General features: G+C 41.4%; 1 protein-coding gene across 1 annotated transcript; it reads right to left on the bottom strand.

Annotated features, from left to right (window-relative positions):
- Positions 1-570: 570 nt before the first annotated feature.
- On the bottom strand, positions 571-19,134 carry LOC119420697 (palmitoyltransferase ZDHHC23-A). Its single transcript, XM_037688125.1, has 9 exons — positions 19,019-19,134; positions 15,276-15,860; positions 11,885-12,052; positions 11,564-11,801; positions 2,322-2,461; positions 2,146-2,225; positions 1,032-1,142; positions 824-925; positions 571-748 (listed from the first exon to the last, which is right to left on the bottom strand). The coding sequence occupies exons 1-9, from the start codon at positions 19,132-19,134 to the stop codon at positions 729-731; spliced, it is 1,560 nt and encodes a 519-aa protein (XP_037544053.1). The 3' UTR covers positions 571-728.
- Between the last annotated feature and the right edge of the window lie 1,656 nt (positions 19,135-20,790).

The raw sequence follows: 20,790 nt of genomic DNA, 5'->3' as shown, positions 1-20,790 counted from the left end.
CACTGCATTCTTCATTAAAGACGGTGGGCACGGTGCGGTTGTGAATTAAATCTCACAAATATCACTCGTGTTGCAATCACTGCCGCGATTCCTCCATGTCCAATATTTCTGTTTCCTGACCAAAGCCCCGAATAATCAGTATTTAAATCCAGTCGTGTTAGACGAGTGAACTCTCACCAATCTGAATCGGCCAATTGTTAAAATGGCGTTAATCTCTGAATGTTTGACCCATACAGTATATGTGGTGCTGCAGGTTCGATGCTATGAACATCTGTTAACATCACACGTGCGCTTGTTGCCAGTAGAAAGGGAAAACGTTTGATCATTTTAGATGCAACTTCACAAGACAGATGCTGGTGGTGGTCATGTTTTATGGCTTTTTATGTTGTTTTCTGTTAACACCTGTGATCATTTTCTGTTTTTTTTTTTTTTTATATTTATTTCATTTACAACTTGTTGTATAGTTAAGTGTAACTAGACTTCTATGGGACGTAAATTATTGTTTTGTATACAAATCTGTACAAAACGTGTAGATGTAAACACTCGATGACAAAGGAACTGTGTCGTTATGGATGTGCGTCGGCGTATTTGTTAAAAAAAGGACAATAAAGCAAAATATTTTAGCTGGTTTTGCTTATTTTATTCAACAGCAGTGATTAATGGTGGTGCTACAGAAGATGGGAGACGATTATTGAACCAGTTTGTGGCGGCGGTCTTTTCACAGGAAGTCAGGCGGCTGGGCACTCGGCTGAACAAAACAAAACGCTGACATTAGCGCTTGTCGCTTTAAGTTGCTGGATATTTAGTTCAGTAATCAAAGTACCGTTTTTGGGGAGGAAGATGATGTTTTCAGGCAGAGTGCCAGTTTGTAAGGCGAGCTGCTGGAACTTCTGCTTCACGTCAGCTCCCACTTCCTGTCCACGTCCTGTCAAAACAGCATCGCGTTAACCCGCTCGTCTGGACAGCGATAAAACTAACGGATTATATGTAAACGAGCAGGATTGGCTGAAATGACGTCGATCGATGACTACCGTATAGTTTGGTGACGGTGGTCGTCTCCGCTTCCTCCTCGCTGACGTGAACCAGCGCGTACTCGTCAGACCTCACATCAACCACACGCACGTCTTTCAAAGCACCTGAACCTGGACCAAGCAGAGCAGACGGGGAAATCAGAAAGATGGAAGGTTTAATTCATGTGCACGTGTGTGTGTTACGGTCACAGAGCGAAGTATGTCCGTGCATGTTGTGAGCATGATGACTAGGTAACTTAACTGCCATTTGGATTTGTGGCTACGTCTAAGCAAGAAAAGTTTATTTCGAAAATTGGGTTGCCACATCAAATTCCAAGATGGCCACCACCATCTATCCATGATCTTTTCTCACTTCTTTCTTTTCGTGTCACTGGTGTCAATTTCACTCTCTCACTCACATCTAGGGACAATTTAGAGTTACCAATCAGCCTAACATGCATGTGTTTGGTCTGTGGGAGGAAACTGGAGAAAACGCACACTCCACCCGGAAAGGCCCCCGGTGGGGATTTGATCCAGAGACCTCGCAAGGAGGCAATAGCTCTAACAACTGAGCCACCGTGCCGCTAGATCCCAGGAAAAATCTCCAAGCTCCGTCCTATGAACAGCTAAGATACTGCGCAGGCTCCCAGGCCTCTGGCGGAGGACCTGACCACGCAGTGGAAGAGAAGGGCGAGCTACAGATTCTTTATTCAAATGTAAATCAACCACAATCAATTGAGTAAACTGCTCTCTAGTTTTTTTATATTGCTTAAAAGTTTAATTTCCTCAAATGATTGGGGTGGCTGAAAAGTAATATTTGACTTGGCCACCTTTGGCCACCCTCTGGCTCCTCCACTGCTGGTGGTGGATGAAATGTCTCCATCCACTCTCCAGGATTAATCACTCTGTGCTGCCTCGGACAAGAAAAAAACCTCCCTCTCTTCTTCTCCACAGTGTAACTCCTCCTCACTTGAATATCTTGCACTAAAAACATTTAGGTTTACTTCATTCTCTGTTCAGTTCCAGTCCAGAAAACATCTCCTAAACTACAAAACATTTACTAATCAAATCCCTCAGCGACGGGGGACACGGGCGTGGCACCGCTTGTGTTAAGTGATGCACGTGTGTCACTCACGCTCACAGGTGTAGGTGAACTTCCCAGGTACGTCGGTCTTTTTGGCCAGTTTGTTCTTTCTCCAGCAGGAGCCATCAGAGCTGCAGACACAGAAACCCTGTCAGAACCCGTCTTTTCTATGTTGTATTCACATTAAATGATTCAAATGTCCAGTCACTCCATCCTTTCACGCTCACGTGAGGCTGGCGTAAGACATTTCCAGGTCTCCATCTGCAGTTGGTTTCAGCACGGCGGTGCCCATCTTCATCGTAGCTCTGCGGCTGACCAACCAGTGAGAGTTGGAGGCGATGCCGATCAGGTACCACTTCCCAGCCACCTGTGGCCACACAGTGAGTGACCCCAAATACAATTACACAATAAATGTCTTACCTGTTGGAGATGCCTCTTTGAGCAACCCCATTTTGTAAAACTAGACTATTCTGACCAGTTTGTTGTTAATTAATTGGAATTATTACAAAATACAAATAGCAGCGGCAGCAGCTAGCTGTAGCACTCCCAGTCGGAATATTATGTTTCTGCTAAAATGAGCATGTGATGCCAAATTTATATTGGAGTAAAGACTTTTTTTTAAAAATGGCATTCACAAATCACTGTCAAACTTTTCAGATTGGAGTTATAAAATCACACTAATCCACTTTGGTCCCAAAGATTAGTTATTTTTGTCAATGCGGTCAGAATTAAACCTATAACAGCTGTAAAATAAATAAATAAATAAAAAACAGCAAATTTTCAATGTTACAATTAGGATTTTTTTGTTGTATATTTTATAACATCTATGATCAAAACAAATTACCTCTAAATATACAACATTAACTACCAAATGTCTGTTGTATATTTTACAATTAATCAGCAGAGTCAGGTTTAGTTGCCAACGGTTACGAGTCATTTGTTGTTCCTCGCCGCAGAGCGGAAAGGGGGAATTGCGAATGCTTCCATCCCTCCGTCCATCCGTGCGTCTTGTGAGAGCGTTAACTATAAGAAATGAGTGAACTGACTTCCATTTTGATGTGTGGCTGCATCTAGACATAACTAAGGTTCCTTTAAAAAATTAGATTGCCACATCAAAATCCAAGATGGCCACCATATGTAAACCGGCCACCTCAATCATTTGAGCTAACTATGCATTATAGTTTTTAATATTGCTTAAAATTACTGTTTACTTAAATGTTTGGGGTGGCTAAGGATTAATCTATGGGGGCCAAGGCCACCATTGGCCACCCCTCGGCTCCGTCAGTGAGAAAATTAGCGTTGGCAGAATTGGAGGCATTTTGTGTGAGAAAACTGAGCGGTGGAGAGAATTAAATCAAAAGTTGGAGCTATGACAACCAGCAAATATATTCTGAACTCTGATGGGAGAAATTCTGTGACTGTTGCTGAATTTAGCTGTAAACAAATGCATGATGCTTTCTAACACATTTACAAAAACTCAGTTTGAGTGACATTAACCCCCAAACAATCATTCATTGATGTACAAACTGTTAGGAGCATTAAAAAATAAAAATAAAAATCATGTTTTGACAGCCACCATGGGTTTAAACTGTTTCAAAGAGCCATCTACAACATGTAAGATACTATTTGTTCATAGCATTTCTCTTCAAGTATTCCTTAAAGCTTGATTAAGGGATGAATTTTGAGTGCTTATACATTTCTCTTCAAGACCAATAATTAAAAATGAGTAACTGATTTACTTTTATTTTTTTAATCTAACCCTCATGATACCAGTGAGTTGATGATATGGACAGGAGTCACATACCCATAACGAAACGCATGTCAAGTTTATAAAGTTGTTTTTACAATTCACATGTGCAACAATATATTAATTGTACAATGTTGTTCCTTCCACCACCAGATAACTCGTACAGTATGACTGCATGAACGTACACAAAGCTAATCCTGCCTCTCACCTCGTGGATGTTGAAGTCTGCCTGAGGAAGGACTTCAGAGGAGACGGTCAGGGAGCAGAGCACGGCCCCCAGCAAGGTGAGCAGTGACGTCATCGCCTCGGAGCAGGATGAGGATGATGAAGAAGAAGTAGATGTCTGTTGTTGATGACTCTTTATATAGTGGAGCATGGGTATCCCCCCCTCCCCCCGCCCCATCCATCGAGCCAGTACACACCCACAGGACTGGGCCGGTGCTCAGGCACGTGAAGCTTCGGGCACGATGGGTTACAGCTAAAAGGTTCAGTCAAAACACGTTGCTACTTTGAGCAGCTTTATAAGACTAAAAGAAAATTAGATCCTAAAAGTGACCAACATGGCAGTGGTGGCCCTCCGGTGCTTTCTGTGGCCCAGACGATACAATGAAACCCATCTGTCAGCAGAAGCAGCGGTGAAACACAGAGGCAGCGAAACAGGCGTCAAACACTGCTTCGTTAACAGATTTGATGTAAACATTGTCAGGACCTGTGCTGTTTTGGCGACATTTTCATAGTTCTCTGTGTTTATCATCAGATTTATTGTCCCCCGTCGTGGAGCGAAGAGGACGAAACGGACAAACCCGTTGTCCGTCTGTCCGAGCACGTTGTGAGCGCGATCACTTGAACCGTGTGTCTGCATCGAGGCGTAAGACAAGTTCCTTTCAAAACCTGGGTTGGTCAAAACCCAAGATGTCCATATGTTATACAGCTGATATAGCCTTTATAATTTTCTATATTTCTGCATAAATTTGACCTAAAACATCATCAGATTTTCACACAAGTCCTAAAAGTAGATAAAGAGAACCCAGTTAAACAAATGAGACAAAATATTATACTTGACCATTTATTTATTGAGGAAAATGATCCAGTACATATCTGTGAGTGGTACAAGTATGTGAACCTGTAGGATTATCAGTTAATCTGAAGGTGAAATTAGAGTCGGGCGTTTTCAATCAATGGGATGATGATCAGGCGTGAGCGTGCCTGTTTGATTTAAAGAACAGGGATCTATCAAAGTCTGATCTTCACATCATGTTAGTATCATGGCAGGAACAAAGGAGAGTTCTGAGGAGCTCAGAAAAAGAGTTGTTGATGCTCATCAGGCTGGAAAATGTTACATAACATCTGTAGAGAGTTTGGACTCCACCAATCCACAGTCAGACAGATTGTGTACAAATGGAGGAACGTCAAGACCATTGTCTCCCTCCCCAGGAGTGATGGACCAACAAAGATCACTCTAAGAACAAGGAGTGGAATAGTCAGCGAGATCCCAAAGGAGCCCAGAGTAACTTCTAACAGCTGAAGGTCTCTGTCACATTAATGTTCATGAGTCCACCATCAGCAGAACACTGAACAATGGTGTGCATGGCAGGTTGAAGGAGGAAGCCACTGCTCTTCAAAAAAAAAACATGGCTGCTCGTCTGCAGTTTGATAAAGATCATGCAGTTTTCTCTTCTCCAAACATTACACTTTTCATTTTAACCCAAAGTTCTATTTAGGTCTGGTCCGTCCACAAAACATTCTTCCAACAGCCTTCTGGCCAGCCCTGGGCATAAGAACATTATCTCATCTGTGAAACATTGTGGTGGTGGTATCATGGTTTGGGCCTGTTCTGCTGCATCTGGACCAGGACGGCTTGCCGTCATTGATGGAACAATGAATTCTGAATTATATCAGAGGATTCTAAAGGAGAATGTCAGAACATCTGTCCGTGAACTGAACCTCAAGAGAAGGTGGGTCACGCAGCGACACAATGATCCCAAGCACACGAGTGGTTCGACCAAAGAACGGTTCAAGAAGAATAAAGTTCATGGTTTGGAATGGTCAAGTCAAAGTCCTGATCCAATCCAGATGTTGTGGAAGGACCTGAAGCAGCAGATAATGTGAGGAAACCACCAACATCCAGAGTTGAAGCTGTTCTGTAGAGGAATGGGCTAAAACTCCTCCAGGCCTGTGTGCAGGACTGATCAGCAGAAACGTTTAGTTGCAGTTATTCCTGCACGCAGACACAACAGAGTCACTGTGCCACATAATATATTATACTTATCATATATTGTTCATTTGTTTCCAGTTACATAATTACTATAGTATGTTTTTATAACACTGGAAGACATTCTGATGCCAAGAAAGAAGATAAAAAATAATTACAATGTAGAGGAACTTCAAATGTATTATTTGGTGATTAATGCTCAACGTGTTGTTTAATCCAAATTCAAAGGTGGAATTTTGTAAAAAAGTGATGAAATGATCACGTATCGTATCTTTAAATGCCGATTTAAATTATTGTCACATGCAACTTCTTTTTGATGTGAATTGAATTTCAACTAAATAAAAAAATAATGAAAAAAAAGTCAAAAATGTTATTTTACTCGAGACAATACGTGTCAAATTTGCATTTAAACTTAAATTTGTTTGTATATTTACAATGAAATGACTCAAACAACAAACAATCTTTGTGCCAAGTCTCCGTGTGTGTGTGCACGTGTCTCGATGGCGGTGGCTGGCACGGTTGACGTGCACATTGTTAAACGTGAGCGCTCAGATGTTCATTGTTTGTGGTTTGGCAGCTTCTGAATGAGATCATCTCCAGCCTCCTGCTCATGTGATCAGTTAAAGATGTTCGTCTGAATCATGATGAAAGTAATAAATACTAGAAAAAAAAAAAACAAGCACAACATCAATGTCCCCTGTCTCTGAGGGATTTGAATAGTGAATGTTTGTAGTTTTGGAAATGAGTGTTTTTCTGGACTGCACTGGACAAGATATTCAAGTGGGTACGAGTTCCTGTGGAGAAGAACAGAGGGAGGTTTTTATCCACCAGCAGGTGCAATGGTGGAGCCAGGGGGTGGCTAGTGGTGGCCTTGGCCACCATAGATTAATCTTTGTCCACCCCAAGGGCCACCCTAACAGGATACACTTTACTTTTAAGGAATATAAAAACCAGAAAGTGTTTCCTCAAATGACTGGGGTGGTCTGTTTACATAACACCATGATACATTATTGTTCTAGATGTAGCCATCTTGCTCATGAGAGACTTGTCTTGTATTTGCAGAATAACTTCTGGAGTTCCCCTGAAAAAAGTTTCAGTGAAAACAAGAGCATGCAGAGACAGGCCGAAGCCCAGAGGTCCGCAGCTGCGTACCTGAGCAGCCTGAACAGGTAAACTCGTTTAACCAGGAAAATCAGCTGTGAATTAAACCGTTTCATAACTGCACGGTTATGAAACGGTTTCGGGCACAATGTTATGTGGGCAGCACGATGGATCAGTGGCTAGCACTGTTGCCTCACAGCAAGGTCCTGGGTTCAATCCCCGGTTGGACCTGGGGTCTTTCTGTGTGGAGTTAACATGTTCTTCTCATGATTGCGTGGGTTTTCTCCCATAGATCAAAAACATGCATGTTAGGCGCTGCCTTCAGGCCCAGGTCCTTGCAAAAGAGATCTGTGATCTCAATGGGATTTGCCTGGTTAAATAAAGGTTAATAATGACATCATAACTTAACACAAGTGAACGGATCTTCAAGATCCGGTTCCCTTCAACGAGCCACATAGCCCTTCTCTGTTTTGTACCTGAAGCTGACATGTATACTGTAGCATTTGAACTATTTTTGTCATGATTTCAGGAGAATTTCAGAACCCGGGTGGTGGACAGAAACTCAGGAGAACTGGAGGATATAGAAAAGTTGATTTATTACCCAATAATCTGAAGCTCCGTATGAAAATAAAGTCACGGAGGCAGGAAACCTGCAGCACAAGCCTCATTCCAAACTGGTGCTGTGTGAATTAGATATGATTTTTTTTTAAAAACCCTGTGTTTACAAATGTCAAGAAGTCACAAGCAACGGGGCATCATGCCATGTTTAAGCACGTTTATTCATTAAAATTATTTATTTATCAAATGATTATAACTTTAACCTTTTCACACACAAAACAAATGTTCAAAGCAGCACAAAGACAGCGGATGAGACAGAAATGTCTCAGGATGTTCACCAACTGCTGGTGGCTCTGAAGGATGTCCCATGCTGCGGGTTCAAGCTGCTTTTATACCTTTGACCACAAGATGGAGACAAAGAAGACAGTGTTGAACAGCTCAGAGTAATGAACCATTTTTTGAACCATGCTTCAGTGCTTCAGAAAAGCTTAATTTGCCCGTCACTGTAACTAACACAAGAGCCAGTCATGGCAGCAGATAGATCATTTAGTCTCGACGGTAGTCACACAAGTGCACAACATTTGTTTGTGATAAGATTCACAAGTGCAACACAAGTTTAACAAATGACTAAAAAGTTTTTCAAATGAACACATTTCAAAATGCACAAGTAGGAATATTCCTTACATGCAAATTGTAAGATACACATGCACAAATCACCTGCTGCGGTCGGATCAACTCACCTGTGAATGTGACTTTTGAGACTTTTTTTTTTATTTTTTTACCGCTGCAGATTCACATGCTGCGTTCAAGGTTAATGAAAAGCTGGGACATCTGAGTGTCACCAGATTTACTAGAAAAAGGCACATTTTTAATTTGGCACAGTAAGTTATTCTTATGGACTTAAAACGAACATTAAAAATGGTTCTTCTTCTTGTTGAAAAACTCCCGGGAAAATATATTTTTACTGATACATTTTCTATATGGGGCAGCACAGTGGCGCAACTGGTAGAGCTGCTGCCTCTCAGCGAGCAGGTCCCTGGTTCAAACCCCGGTCCAGGGGCCTTTCTGGGTGGAGTTTGCATGTTCTCTCTGTGCATGCGTGGGTTTTCTCCGGGTGCTCCGGTTTCCTCCCACAGTCCAAAAACATGCATGTTAGGCTGATTGGTAACTCTAAATTGTCCCTAGGTGTGAGTGAGAGAGTGAATGGTTGTTTGTCTCGTGTGTCTCTATGTGGCCCTGTGATGGACTTGCGACCCATCCAGGGTGTACCCCGCCCCTCGCACAGTGATTGCTGGACATGGGCACCAGCGACCCCCGTGACCCAAAATGGAATAAACGGGTAAAGATAATGGATGGATGGATGGATTTTCTATATGAAGGATAGCCTACTCCTTTGATGTTGAATGCATCACCTTTGTGAATAGCGGTAAAAATATTTCAAAAGTTATATTCACAGGCAAGTTGATCTGTGCACAGAAGGTGATTTTTTTTTAAATTTTTTTACGTTTTTGACAATTAGTGTGTCTAGAATATTACAACTGGTGCAATTAGAAATGTGTTCATTTGAAAAAAAAAAAAAGAAAAGTTTATGCATTTGTAAAACTTGTGGCCCATTTGTGGATGCTGTGAAGATTCTCAGTTGTCCAGGTCATGATACAAAAACAAAAAAAAAAGGTTTAAAAACAAACAAAAGCCTTCTATTCCGTAGCTGAAGACGTTTCATCAGTTTCTCAAAGCGAAACATCTTCAGCTACAGAACAGAAGTCCAGTTGTTTTGTTACATCTGGACCTGCCATTCTGTTTGTTCGTCCTGAGCCTGGTTCTGCTGGAGGTTTCTTCCTGTTAAAAGGGAGTTTTTCCTTTCCACAGTTGCCTTTGCACTCGCTCAGGATGTGAGACTGCAACAAAGTGAAGATTCATGGAGTCTGCTGGCTTCCTTACACATTTAACTTTTTAAAAATTGTCTTTTTTTTATGTATATAACTGTTTTTGTTCAGTGCCCTGAGATGACTTCTGTCCTGACTTGAAGCTATAGAAACAAACCAAATTGAATTTATTTATGTTTTTTAACTTCTTTTTGGATTTACGCTTGTGATCCATACAAATCTTGTATGACTACCGGTACTTTTGAGACTAAGATTATTTTAATTAAAAAAAAAAAAACAAGGGGAAAATGAAACGCAGGAAAATAATATCACAGAAGATCTGAATAAAATAACACAAAAGGCTAAAAATGAACTAAGATAAATATTCCAACAATTTCTCATGCCACACTTTCAAACGAAGATGATTTTATGATGGAACGTGCAGCTGCTCAGTCTCCTGTGATCTCGGTTGTGAGATGTGTTAGCTGTCATCGAGTGCAGAGTCTCAACTACTACCACCTGAAAGTTTAGCTCAGTATCTAAATCATCTGAGGTAAAGCCACTTTGTGTTGGCTGATGCTGATTAGCCGAGGCAGCCATCTTGAACCGGGTTGACTCCACAAGTCTCAACAGTTTACTTAAAACTAGTCCATTGGTTTACAATATATTTTGCTAACACACTGGCCAAGTTATTATTGCTATTTCACATTCGACAGCGGGCGATAATGTAAAGGCTGTTGGAAAAGAACCTTAAGGAGAAAGGCCTGATGGTGGCGGCAGAGCTGAGACTCGGAAGCTGCTGGGATCTGACCCGGGGACTGGAGGAGCCAGAATAACTTAATGAGAGTTGAACTGAAATAAATAAATAAAAACAGCATTAAGGTAAAAAGTCTGAGTTATGATGGTCAAAAACCATTAATGGTGGAAAGAAATATGCTGAAACCAACAAGCGGTACGTCGATGTCCATCATCTCTGAGGGGTTTGATCAGTGAATGCTTTTGGAGATGAGTGTTTTTCTGGACTGAATGAACAGACAATGAAGTAAACCTTAATGTTTTTGGATCAAGATATTCAAGAGGGGAGGAGTTAAACTGTGGAGAAGAACAGGAGGAGGTTTTTATTTTTTATTTTCTCATCAAAGGCAGAACAGATATTCTGGAGAGCGGAGGGAGTCATTTAATCCCCCTCCAGGTGCAATGTTGGAGCCAGGGGGTGGCCAATGGTGGCCTTGGCCCCCCATAGATTAATCTTCAGTCACTCCAATCATTTGAGGAAACTATAATTTTAAGCATAATAAAAACTAGAAAGCAAAGTTTCCTAAAATAATGGGGTAGTCTGTTTATATAACTATGGTGGCGGCCATGTTGGATTTAATGCGACAACCCATTTTTAATGGGTTCATACAACTAAATGAAGCCACACATTAAAATGGAAGTCGCTATGTCGCTTATTTTTAATCATCAGGCTCACAAGACAAATGATTTCCATCTCCCCTCTCTGCTCCATGACGGGGACAAAAAAACGTTGAACTAGAACATGAATTAGAACATGGTGCAGAGATTAGAGACGATGGGCCTGTGATCGGAAAGTCGCAGGTTCAAATCCCCAGACTGAGAACATCAAAATGGAAAAGGTGAAACACCCACACCTGCCTCCACCTTCCTTTTCCCCACTCTGGGCCCTTGAGCAAGGCTCTTAACTCCCATCATCTGTTCCCAAACAGCTCTTTTTAAAATGACTTCTCGTGACTCACTGAGACTACCGGTGTAAATAAAGGGTAAATAAAATAGAAACGTGATAAATTGTGTTTGCATTCATTAATAACTTACTCCACCTTTATCTCATACCTGCGTTGTGCTGCAAATCTAACGCTTGAAACATATAAATCAGAGTTTCTCACCAACTTGTAGAGAATTAGTTCAGTAAAACCAAACTGCTAAGTTTAGAAATCAGACCAAGTCGGGGAGGTTGGAGCGAAGAGACACCGAGGCGTCTGCCATGGTGAGGAACTCAACCCAGTTCTGATAGAAGCCCCGTGAATGCTCCCCGGTGTCGACGGCGAGCCCCCACAGGCGGCTGCGGCCCGTTTTGTTCCTCAGGGCCAGCTGAGCCTCCCGCTCCGTCACGTTGAAGCTGATGTTCAGAAGCTGTGAGAGCAGCAGGTAGAGCAGTCCGGCTGTGATGATGCCGCTGTACCAACAGCAGGTGAAGCAGAGGGCTGTGCTGCAAACACACGGTCATTAGTGACTCAGAAAATGTCCGTTCGCTTCACCGGTTCACGTTTGACTGATCAGACAGAGAACTACCTGGACTGACTGTAGATGCCGGGGCAGTAGAACAGAGCTGTCATGAGGCGCTGCTGAGGGCAGAGGCTGCCGAGCACCAAACTGATCCCGTACACGGAGGTGAGCACGAACACGCAGAGGGTCTGCAGGAAGCTGCGATGATTGGCCCGTCCAACGCAGCTGTTTATCCTGCAGCGTCTCAACATGCAACAAGCACATTTTAAAACTGTGAGCGGTTCAGCATCCATGCTCTGCACATTCGGAGGTAAATAGGATCTCCTGCACAAACGCATACAACTGTAGTTTAAACTGCAAAATTCATGTTTTTATATTCTTCCTGTTTTGTTTCGTCTTTAAATTGAGTGGATGCTCAAGTTTCTTTCGTTATGAAATGATTCTAATACTCATATAACAGATAAGATGTTTAACTGGAATAAATCTGTGTCCAACAGATTAGTTTAAGACAAACCCGTCTATTATAAATCTTATATTTGACACAGGGGGTACAATCCCATCAAAGAACCCATCTGAGTAGCCAAACGAAACCCACTCCTGATTGAAAGGCTCATAGCAGCTCCCAGGACGCCCCACAATAAACACATTTCAACAAGAAAACGAGACTGGAAATCTGATCACTCCCAGCACGGTGTGGATGAAGACAAGAGCTGAGCGTCATGCTGCGGAAGTATGTGCTGAGAGTGACTCTCGGCTACTACCACATCAAATTACAGCTCAGTCTGCGTTAAACTGAGTTAGAGCCATTTCTGTGTTGGCTAATGTAGCCATCTTGCACTGGACTGACTCCAAAAAGATTTACGAAGTAGATTCACATCGAACAATTAAGTTTTAAGATTTTCATTAAAATCGACCCAGTGCTTTATGAGATATTTTGCTAATAGACAGATTGGATTTTACTAGCTAAAGGCAAATCTGATGGCTCTTAGAGTATGAGCTGTGAATGACTCTCAGCTACTGCCGCGCCACAACTTGCTCCATTTTGGTTCGAGTTGCAGTCGTTTCCGTCTTTGCTAGAGTTGCTGAGCTGAACTGGATGAAACCTAAAATTTAATCAGCTTTAGGTGCATGTCCAATAATTAATTTAAACAAAAACCCTTCGGTGTTTTATGATGATATTTTGCTGACACCACAGACAAACGCAAACATACAGACAGAGGCAAAAAACATTATCACCCTTTCACCTTAAATGGATTCTCTACGCTTCTTTTGAACAACAACAAAAGCACATCTGGGAAACGTGGGAAAATTAAGCCGCACCGTGACCTTCCATGAAATGATGAAACAGAATGAGAGTTTTAGATTAATGACAGGTTTGCACTTTGACCACTGTGATCAGGATCCAGTCTGATATGACCATGAACCACTAGAGGGCGCTGTGAGCACACGACCGTGCCATTATCAAAAAGGTCAAAGTCTGCACTTGGTGTTTTGACTTAATAGTTCTGAGTAACAGCTGACTATGTAAATATATATATAAATATATATAAACGTCTGTAATATAACAATAATATAATATTAGAATAAAATGTAAAAATGCCAGAAAGCTGTGTGTGCTACAGATGTTAGCGACAGAAAAGAGACAACGTGTCTCCGTCCTTTCACAAGTCAGCAGATTTGATCTTATTTTCCTCAGTATGGATCTGACCAGAACTAAAGCTAATGGACCTGTTTAAAAGTAAACTATAAAGCCGATGCAATGGCTGCTAATTATTGAATCGGCTGTGGATTGTAGCTTCTGTGGCAGATTCGGTCTTATTTTATTATTGCATCGTATATCCGTTTTCGTAACTTGTCAAGGGACAGATGCGAACTAGCTTTTGCTATAATCTGGTTCAGCACATCAAATGGTGACATTTATGTTTGAGTTGTACATTTTCCCTTTTGAAATAAAGTTCATTCATCAGATATTGTTGTGCTGTACAGTCTGAATCACACTACAGTTTAATACAAATAATTAAATAGTCCAAACTGATGTCGCCTCTGCTGTTGTAATTGTGAAGTGAATATATTATTTATTGATCTGCTTCCTGATACATTCAATATTCATTTATCATATTATTAACCTTTAAAATATATATATTTTTTACTTTAAAATGTAAGGCTTTGGTATCAGTTTGTGGAATGTGCCAGAGGACAGCTGGTAGAGATGCTCCTGTAAGAAACCTTGAAAATGTTTTCTGAGAGACTGTTGTCCGCCTGCGTTCGGTTCTGGAAAACACTAGGACGAGGTGAAGGGGAGGGCCAGTCCCCTGATGAGTTTTCCACAAAACTAACCTTTTCATTGCAGGAAGTCAGAACGGGTCAGAACTCAGACAGGACAAGGCATGAATAAGTTCAGTACTTGTGATGCATTGACTCTCTGTGGGTCTGGCTGTTCTCCAAAGCTTTGTCTTATTAAATTGGATTAAGACCACACCTGATCGTTTGTGAATGTCTTTTTTCTGACAGTAATATTTACATAGAGTAAAATAATATTATATATTTGACTATTTGTAGGTTTCCATTAGACCAGCGGTCTGCAACCTTGAAGATCCAAAGAGCCATTTCTGCCCCTTCATTCACTAAATTAAAAACCTGCTCCAACTGCGATTATCAACTGGTGGCCCGTGGACCACTTGAAGTTTCTTGGAGGAGGTTTTTCAGGTCATTACGAATGGCATAATAAAACTAAAAATTAGGGATGCACGATATTGGATTTCTGGCCGATATCCGATATGCCGATATGTTAAAACTTATTTAGCTGATAACCGATACTAATACCGATTTTTTTTCCCTAGACCTACTTACAGAGACTACATAGCTTTCTCTGTTGTGGAATTAAAACACTACATTATTCTGCATGGTTTTTGTCAGTTTGGCCTGATACCAAATGCAGATGCCAAAAAGGGGCTGAAAATGATGTAACACCTTGTATTAGCACTAGTATTCACAAATTAGCCAAAGAAATGACAGGAAACTGTTAAACTAGCATTGGTTTGTTCAGTTTGGCCCTAGTTTGAAAAAGCTGCTACAGAGGAACCAAAGAGCCACAGGTTGCAGACCCCTGCATTAGACAAACCAGATCTACTGAGAAGATGGTTAGTCAATATCAACAGACACGTTTTATCCTTCAAAGCAGCATCAGGTGTGCAGTGAACATTGGACGCCATCTTAGTTTCCCCACGATGTTGCGAACAACAGATGAGGATGAGCGGAGAACACTCTGTCTACGGTGAAGACACAGCATCAAGTATTGACCTAAATAGCTTCCGACAACCAAAAAGCTTCTAAACAAATGATAAAAGGAAACATTTTCCTGTTACGAGTGTTTCCTGTACTTTCATCAAATCCATCCTCTTGTCACATGGGCAGACACAGAAAGGATGCATGACCACAGATTTCAGATAAGACCCACCAGACACAGTGGTGGTCCAGGCGCTGGACACAGGACTCACAGGTTCTGCAGTGTCCGGCTCGTGGGGGTCGCATTATTTTGCACACCGGACACAAGCTCCATTTCTCTGTGAGCGGTTGTTCTCCTGCTAACTGGTGCGTGGCGTCCTCTGCAGCCTTCATCCTGCGGCTGTGCGCTTCATGCAGCGCAACGGTCACAAACCCGGGGCCTCGCTTGGTGTGGATGAGAGAAACTAAAGTGAGAATCATCCCAGAGGTCACGGCACACGCCTGCAGCGGGCTGACATCCCCGCGGGGTAAAATCTCCACGACGAAGAGGTAATACATGTAGGCTAGAGAGTACAGAGCCAGACTGAGGAAGAAGAGGGTGCGCCTCTTCCTTCGGTGCGTGGCGTAGTAGTACCACAGGACCAGGCCGGGCAGAGTGGTGAGGAGGACGAGGCCCAGCAGGTAGTGCAGAGAGGCGACCCTCAGCAGGAGAGGAAGCAGCAGCAGGGCTGGGATCATGGAGATCTCCAGGTTCTCAATCATGGCCTCAAACACAGCAAACTGGAGTCCGTGAGGAGCTGGTCTCTTCTTCAGCCACCTGCACAGAGAGGTGGTCAGGATTTACTTCAAACACATGAAACTGTTTCATATGCATTAGTGGAAAGTTGGTGTATTTTGTGAGTTTATGCTAAGAACTTTGAAGGCTGAGATAAGGTTTTGACTTTTATATTAGAAGCTAAAATCAACTTGAAGGCAAGTTTTTAGTTATCCATACAACTCTATTCATAAAGCACAAAGTGCTGCAGACAAACAGCAGACAAATGAAAACATGAAAGTAAAAAAACCCAAAATAATAAAATCCAATAAAAACTGATAAAAACTGATAAAAGACAATAAAATCAAGAAAAAAAATCCCAGCATGTAAGATAAAGTCTTTCTAGTGTCAAACGAAAAAGAAACGAGTGGTACCACGATGCCCCTCGTCTCTGAGGGATTTGAAAAGTGAACGTTTGAATTTGAGACGAGTGTTTTTCTAGACTGGAACTGAACAAAGAATGAAGTAAACCTTAATGTTTTTGGTGCAAGTTATTCAAGTAGGAGTTTTTTATTTTTTCTCTGAGGCAGTACAGAGGGACGGATGCTGGCGAGTGGAGGAAGCAATTTTATCCACTACCAGGTGCAACGGTGGAGTCTGGGGGTGACAGCGGGGGGAGTGAGGTGGCCTTCGTAGTTTAAACTTTGGCCACTCCAGTCATTTCAGGAAACTGTACTTTTAAACATTACAAAAACTAGAAAGCATAGTTTTCTCTAACTATTGGGGTGGTTGGTTTACATATACATGTATATAGTGGTGGGTGGCCATCTTGGATTTTGATGTGGGAACCCAGTTTTTGATAGTGGCTTTTCTTACTTCTAAATGCAGCCACACACCAAAATGGAAGGTGGTTCCCCACTTATTTTTCAAGTTGTCGTGCTCAGCGTGCATGGATGGATGGACGGACAGCGAGTGGTTTCCAATACTCCCTCTTTGCTCTGCAACAGGGGAAACAATGGAAGGTTTTACATAAGAACCCAAAGTCAGGAAGTGAAGAGGCATGTGTAAAGTAAAGTGGAAGCTTGTTCCAAATTTTAGAAGTAGCTACAAGAAAAGCATGACCCCCCCCGCAGTTTGTGTTTAGTTTTGGGGACCCTCAGGAGCTGGTCAGCTGATCTGAGAGAGCAGGTGGGGGTGTAAGGGTGTAGCAGCTCTGAAAGGTAGGGAGGAGCGAGGCCATTCAAGGATTTAAAAGCAAATAAAATAATTTCAAGATGGATCCTAAAATGTATGAGAAGCCAAAGAGTGAAGATAAAACAGGGGACATGTGCTTGTGTTCATGTGTGCCAGTTGAAAGTCACCCTGCAGCATTTTGGACCCTCTGCAGTCGGGTAATGGACGACTCACTGACCCCCCCCCAAAGGTTATTACAGTAATCCAGTTGACGAGGACATGAATTACTTCCTCAAAATGCCTTCTTGAAAGAATGGGTTTTATTTTGGCCAGCTGCCTCACATGATTTAAAAAAATCCTTCTTTCAACAACTGCCCTGATCTAATGGTCTAATTTAAGCTCAGGATCCAGTTAGACCCCCAGATTCCTCACAGCTGGTTTCCTGTACTAGGCTAAGGAACCTAAATTCAGAAGGGAGACACAGTGGTGTCTCCAAAACCAGTCACCTCTTTTTTTTTTGTTAAAAGCTTCACAAGTAAGTGCTACCCAGGCCTTTGTGTCCTCAAGACACAGAAGAAACAGATTGATAGACTTTGTGTCTGTTATTTTAAGAGGCACATACATACGACTATCAAAAAAATTTAAATAAAAAACATCAAATTTTCTTAGTATGGAACCGAGCAGAAGGAGGTAGAGTGAAATTAGAAGAGTGTCTAAAATTGAGCCTTGTGGGACTCCTCAAAAAAAGAGGAGCTAAGGAGGATACTGAACCATCCAGGCTAACACCAAACCTTTTGTTTGTCAAATAGGACCTAAACCATTTCAAAGCATTGCCCCTGACCCCCCCTCCCTGCTCAAAATGAGTTAGCAGAATGTCATGGTCCACATGGACAAAAGCAGCTGTGAGATCTAAAAGCACAAAGATGACACAATCACCGAAGTCCATAGCTAAACGAATATCACCAAAAACTTTTAAAAGAGCTGCTTCAGGGCTGTGAAGAGGATTAAAACCAGACTGGAAAACCTCAAGAATATTGTGCTCCTCGAGAAAGGAAAGAAAGTTTAGAATGGGCCTGAAGTTTGCAAGAATCGTGGGATCCAAACCAGATTTTTTTCAAGCAACGGATGAATCACCAATTTTAAAATCAGGGACCACACCAGAGGACTGCTATCAATAATTTCCAAAGCAAAAGGTTCTAAAGTTTATCTTATGAGATGTGTTTTTTTAGCTGCTAACTTTAGTATCATATTTCAGTGAACGCAGTCTGAATGCTTGAAAGCGATTAAGACGATCGGTAGCGTCAGAGCTTCCTGGTCTGTGTGTGAGTAACAAACAAGCTGGTTCTGTTCTCCAGTGAAGTATGGAAGCGAAAGTGTCTTAATTTTCAAATTAAAATGGATTAAATGGATTCATTTTCAAAACAAAGCTGCAAGTTTTGACTCATAAATAAAATGAAAAATAAATCATCCAAACTGCATTTTCATTTTTTTCTTCAAGACTGCTCAGTTTGTGAATGAATTAAAATGATACATAAAATAACGTTAACGTTTAATTTTCAAAATATATCCCTTGTAAAAAGTGACTGAAATTCATTTTGAAATGTCAAATTTGAAAATTAAAATGAATTAGCAGAAATGCTTTTTCATTGCATGTTTTGACTCAAATGAAATTGCATCATCCGAACTGTATTGTCATTTTCGTCTCAACACTGCTCATTGTGTGACACAACCACAGAGAAAACTAAGAGGAAACTGCTTTTTCGTTTACACGCTCGCCCCCGCAAAGTGTTCCATAAATCAGTTTGAATGATCAATTCCAAGCGGCGCAGGAGAGTGACGTCTGTGGCAATTTTATTTATCATCGTAATTAATTTACAAATTGAGCAGCCTTGAATATGAAAATGCAGTTTGGATGATTTATTTTGAATTTTATTTACAAGTCAAAACATGCAGCTTTATTTTGAAAATGAAAAGCATTTCTATTAATCTATTTTAATTTGAAAATTGAGACACTTTCGCTTCCATAGTAAAGTAGCTTCATCGCACACCTGTGAAAGGCTTCATCCAGGTCTTCACAGTCGCAACATCTGCTCTGGTAGAAGTCACATTCACAGCAGCAGAGAGGGTCGTCTGGCTCCGGGGGTTTCAACTTCTCCCACTTCATAGTGACCTGACCAGTAAAACCATTAGAAGAAGCACCAAGCTGCTTCAGATATGTAGAATAAATGTTGACACACAAACAAAATAAATTTGTTGTTCTGTCATACATGAAAATCCCTCATTTACTTGATTACAGATTTGTTAAACTCAGACGAGATGCATGCTTTTATTGGGTTTTAACAGAAAATCTATTTCCCACCGGGATTGTTTTTTGTGTTTCATACAGAAAAAACAATCTAATTCTGAAACATAAGTTTAAATCAAGAGATAATTAGATGTAAAAAATAAAAATACAAAAAGTCATTGTGCTTACTTTCACATACTTAACACAGCAAAACACTATTGATTACATGTCCGACATAATACAGATTTAAAAGAAAATCACTAATTTTGGGAATGTATTAGGTATTTTATTTTTAACAATTTCTTAATTAGAAAAAAAAAAATCCTAATCAGAAGCTTCTCGTTGCTGTTAGGCCCCCAAGCGTCTCTAATTTAATTTGTTAAAACAAGGCCAGCGTGTCCACAGGGACAAAGTATGTGGGTCATCAAATCTGAGACCTGAACACTCTGAGAAGCACTTGAGTTATTGTTAGTCTGATTTATTATTTATTAATTTAGACCGATTCGTTGCTGAGAATACATAAAACCTGACCTGGGCGTTAATTAGCAGAAAAAAAAAAGTTAAAAACTGGAATCAAAATTATAAATAAATTCATTTTGAGAGTGAAACAACAACAAAAAAAGCACATTCAGCAAATATTGATCGTCTTTACTTACCTTTTGTTTTGACGAGGACAAAAATAAAGTCAAATGTGAGGTTTGGTTTTCTGATTGCAGGTGAAAGTTAGTTGCTCCTCAGGAAACAAAGTAAAAAAAAAAAGAAGAGGACATGTCACTAAGCTCCTTCTGTGAGTGACAGAGGGGAGGAAAAAACAAAGAGTAGCTTAATTTCTCATCAGTCGTTTGTGTTAAAAACAAAAAAAGGTCAGGTTTCAGTGTTGCTGCTGCAGCACTGAGATGGTTTTCATTTCTCAGACTCGGCGGTGGAAGTGTCCCAACTGAAGGCAGCTTTAATTCCTCCTGACCAGTGCTGCCTCCATCAGCCTGCTCGGCTGTCTTTCTCACATGACGAACAGTTTACAAGTCGTCCTCTGGCATGATCCCACCCTGTCCTGCATCCTAATAAACATAGGAGCCACCCCAGGAGGAGGCTCTCGGCTGGGCTGCGAGGGGCCCCGGGTGCTAAGGTGCTCAAAATCTGCAGCCCTGATAATCCAAAGCGAGTTTGGAGGAGCATGAGAACCATGACAGGCACTCGAGGCTGAGAGAGTGAGCGATGATCCGCGGGGCCAGCCCCACCCTCACAGATCAGATTTCCTCCAAGATATTTGACCTTGGAGCTCCTAAGCAGAAAACTCGGGGAAAGTATGTGTGTGATCAACGCGTGACTCTTCATCCTGTGGCAGCACCACAGTGACAGGGCGGTAAGAGCGACCACTGCAGGAAAGTTTTCTTTCACTAGTGGAGCATAAAAGATGATTCAGCTCCTGCTCCAGCTCATAAACACATCAGCAGAGTTTTTTAATGGCCTCCGTTTTTTTTTTTTTTTTTAAGCATCAGTGAGCAGAAACAAATAGGACAGGAAGTGTTTAATGCA

This window comes from Nematolebias whitei, chromosome 14 (genome assembly GCF_014905685.2).
Source record: "Nematolebias whitei isolate Nwh7 chromosome 14, NemWhi1, whole genome shotgun sequence".
NCBI classification, from domain to species: domain Eukaryota; kingdom Metazoa; phylum Chordata; class Actinopteri; order Cyprinodontiformes; family Rivulidae; genus Nematolebias; species Nematolebias whitei.
Note: the sequence above shows the minus strand (reverse complement) of the source record. Positions and strands in the feature narration are given on the sequence as shown.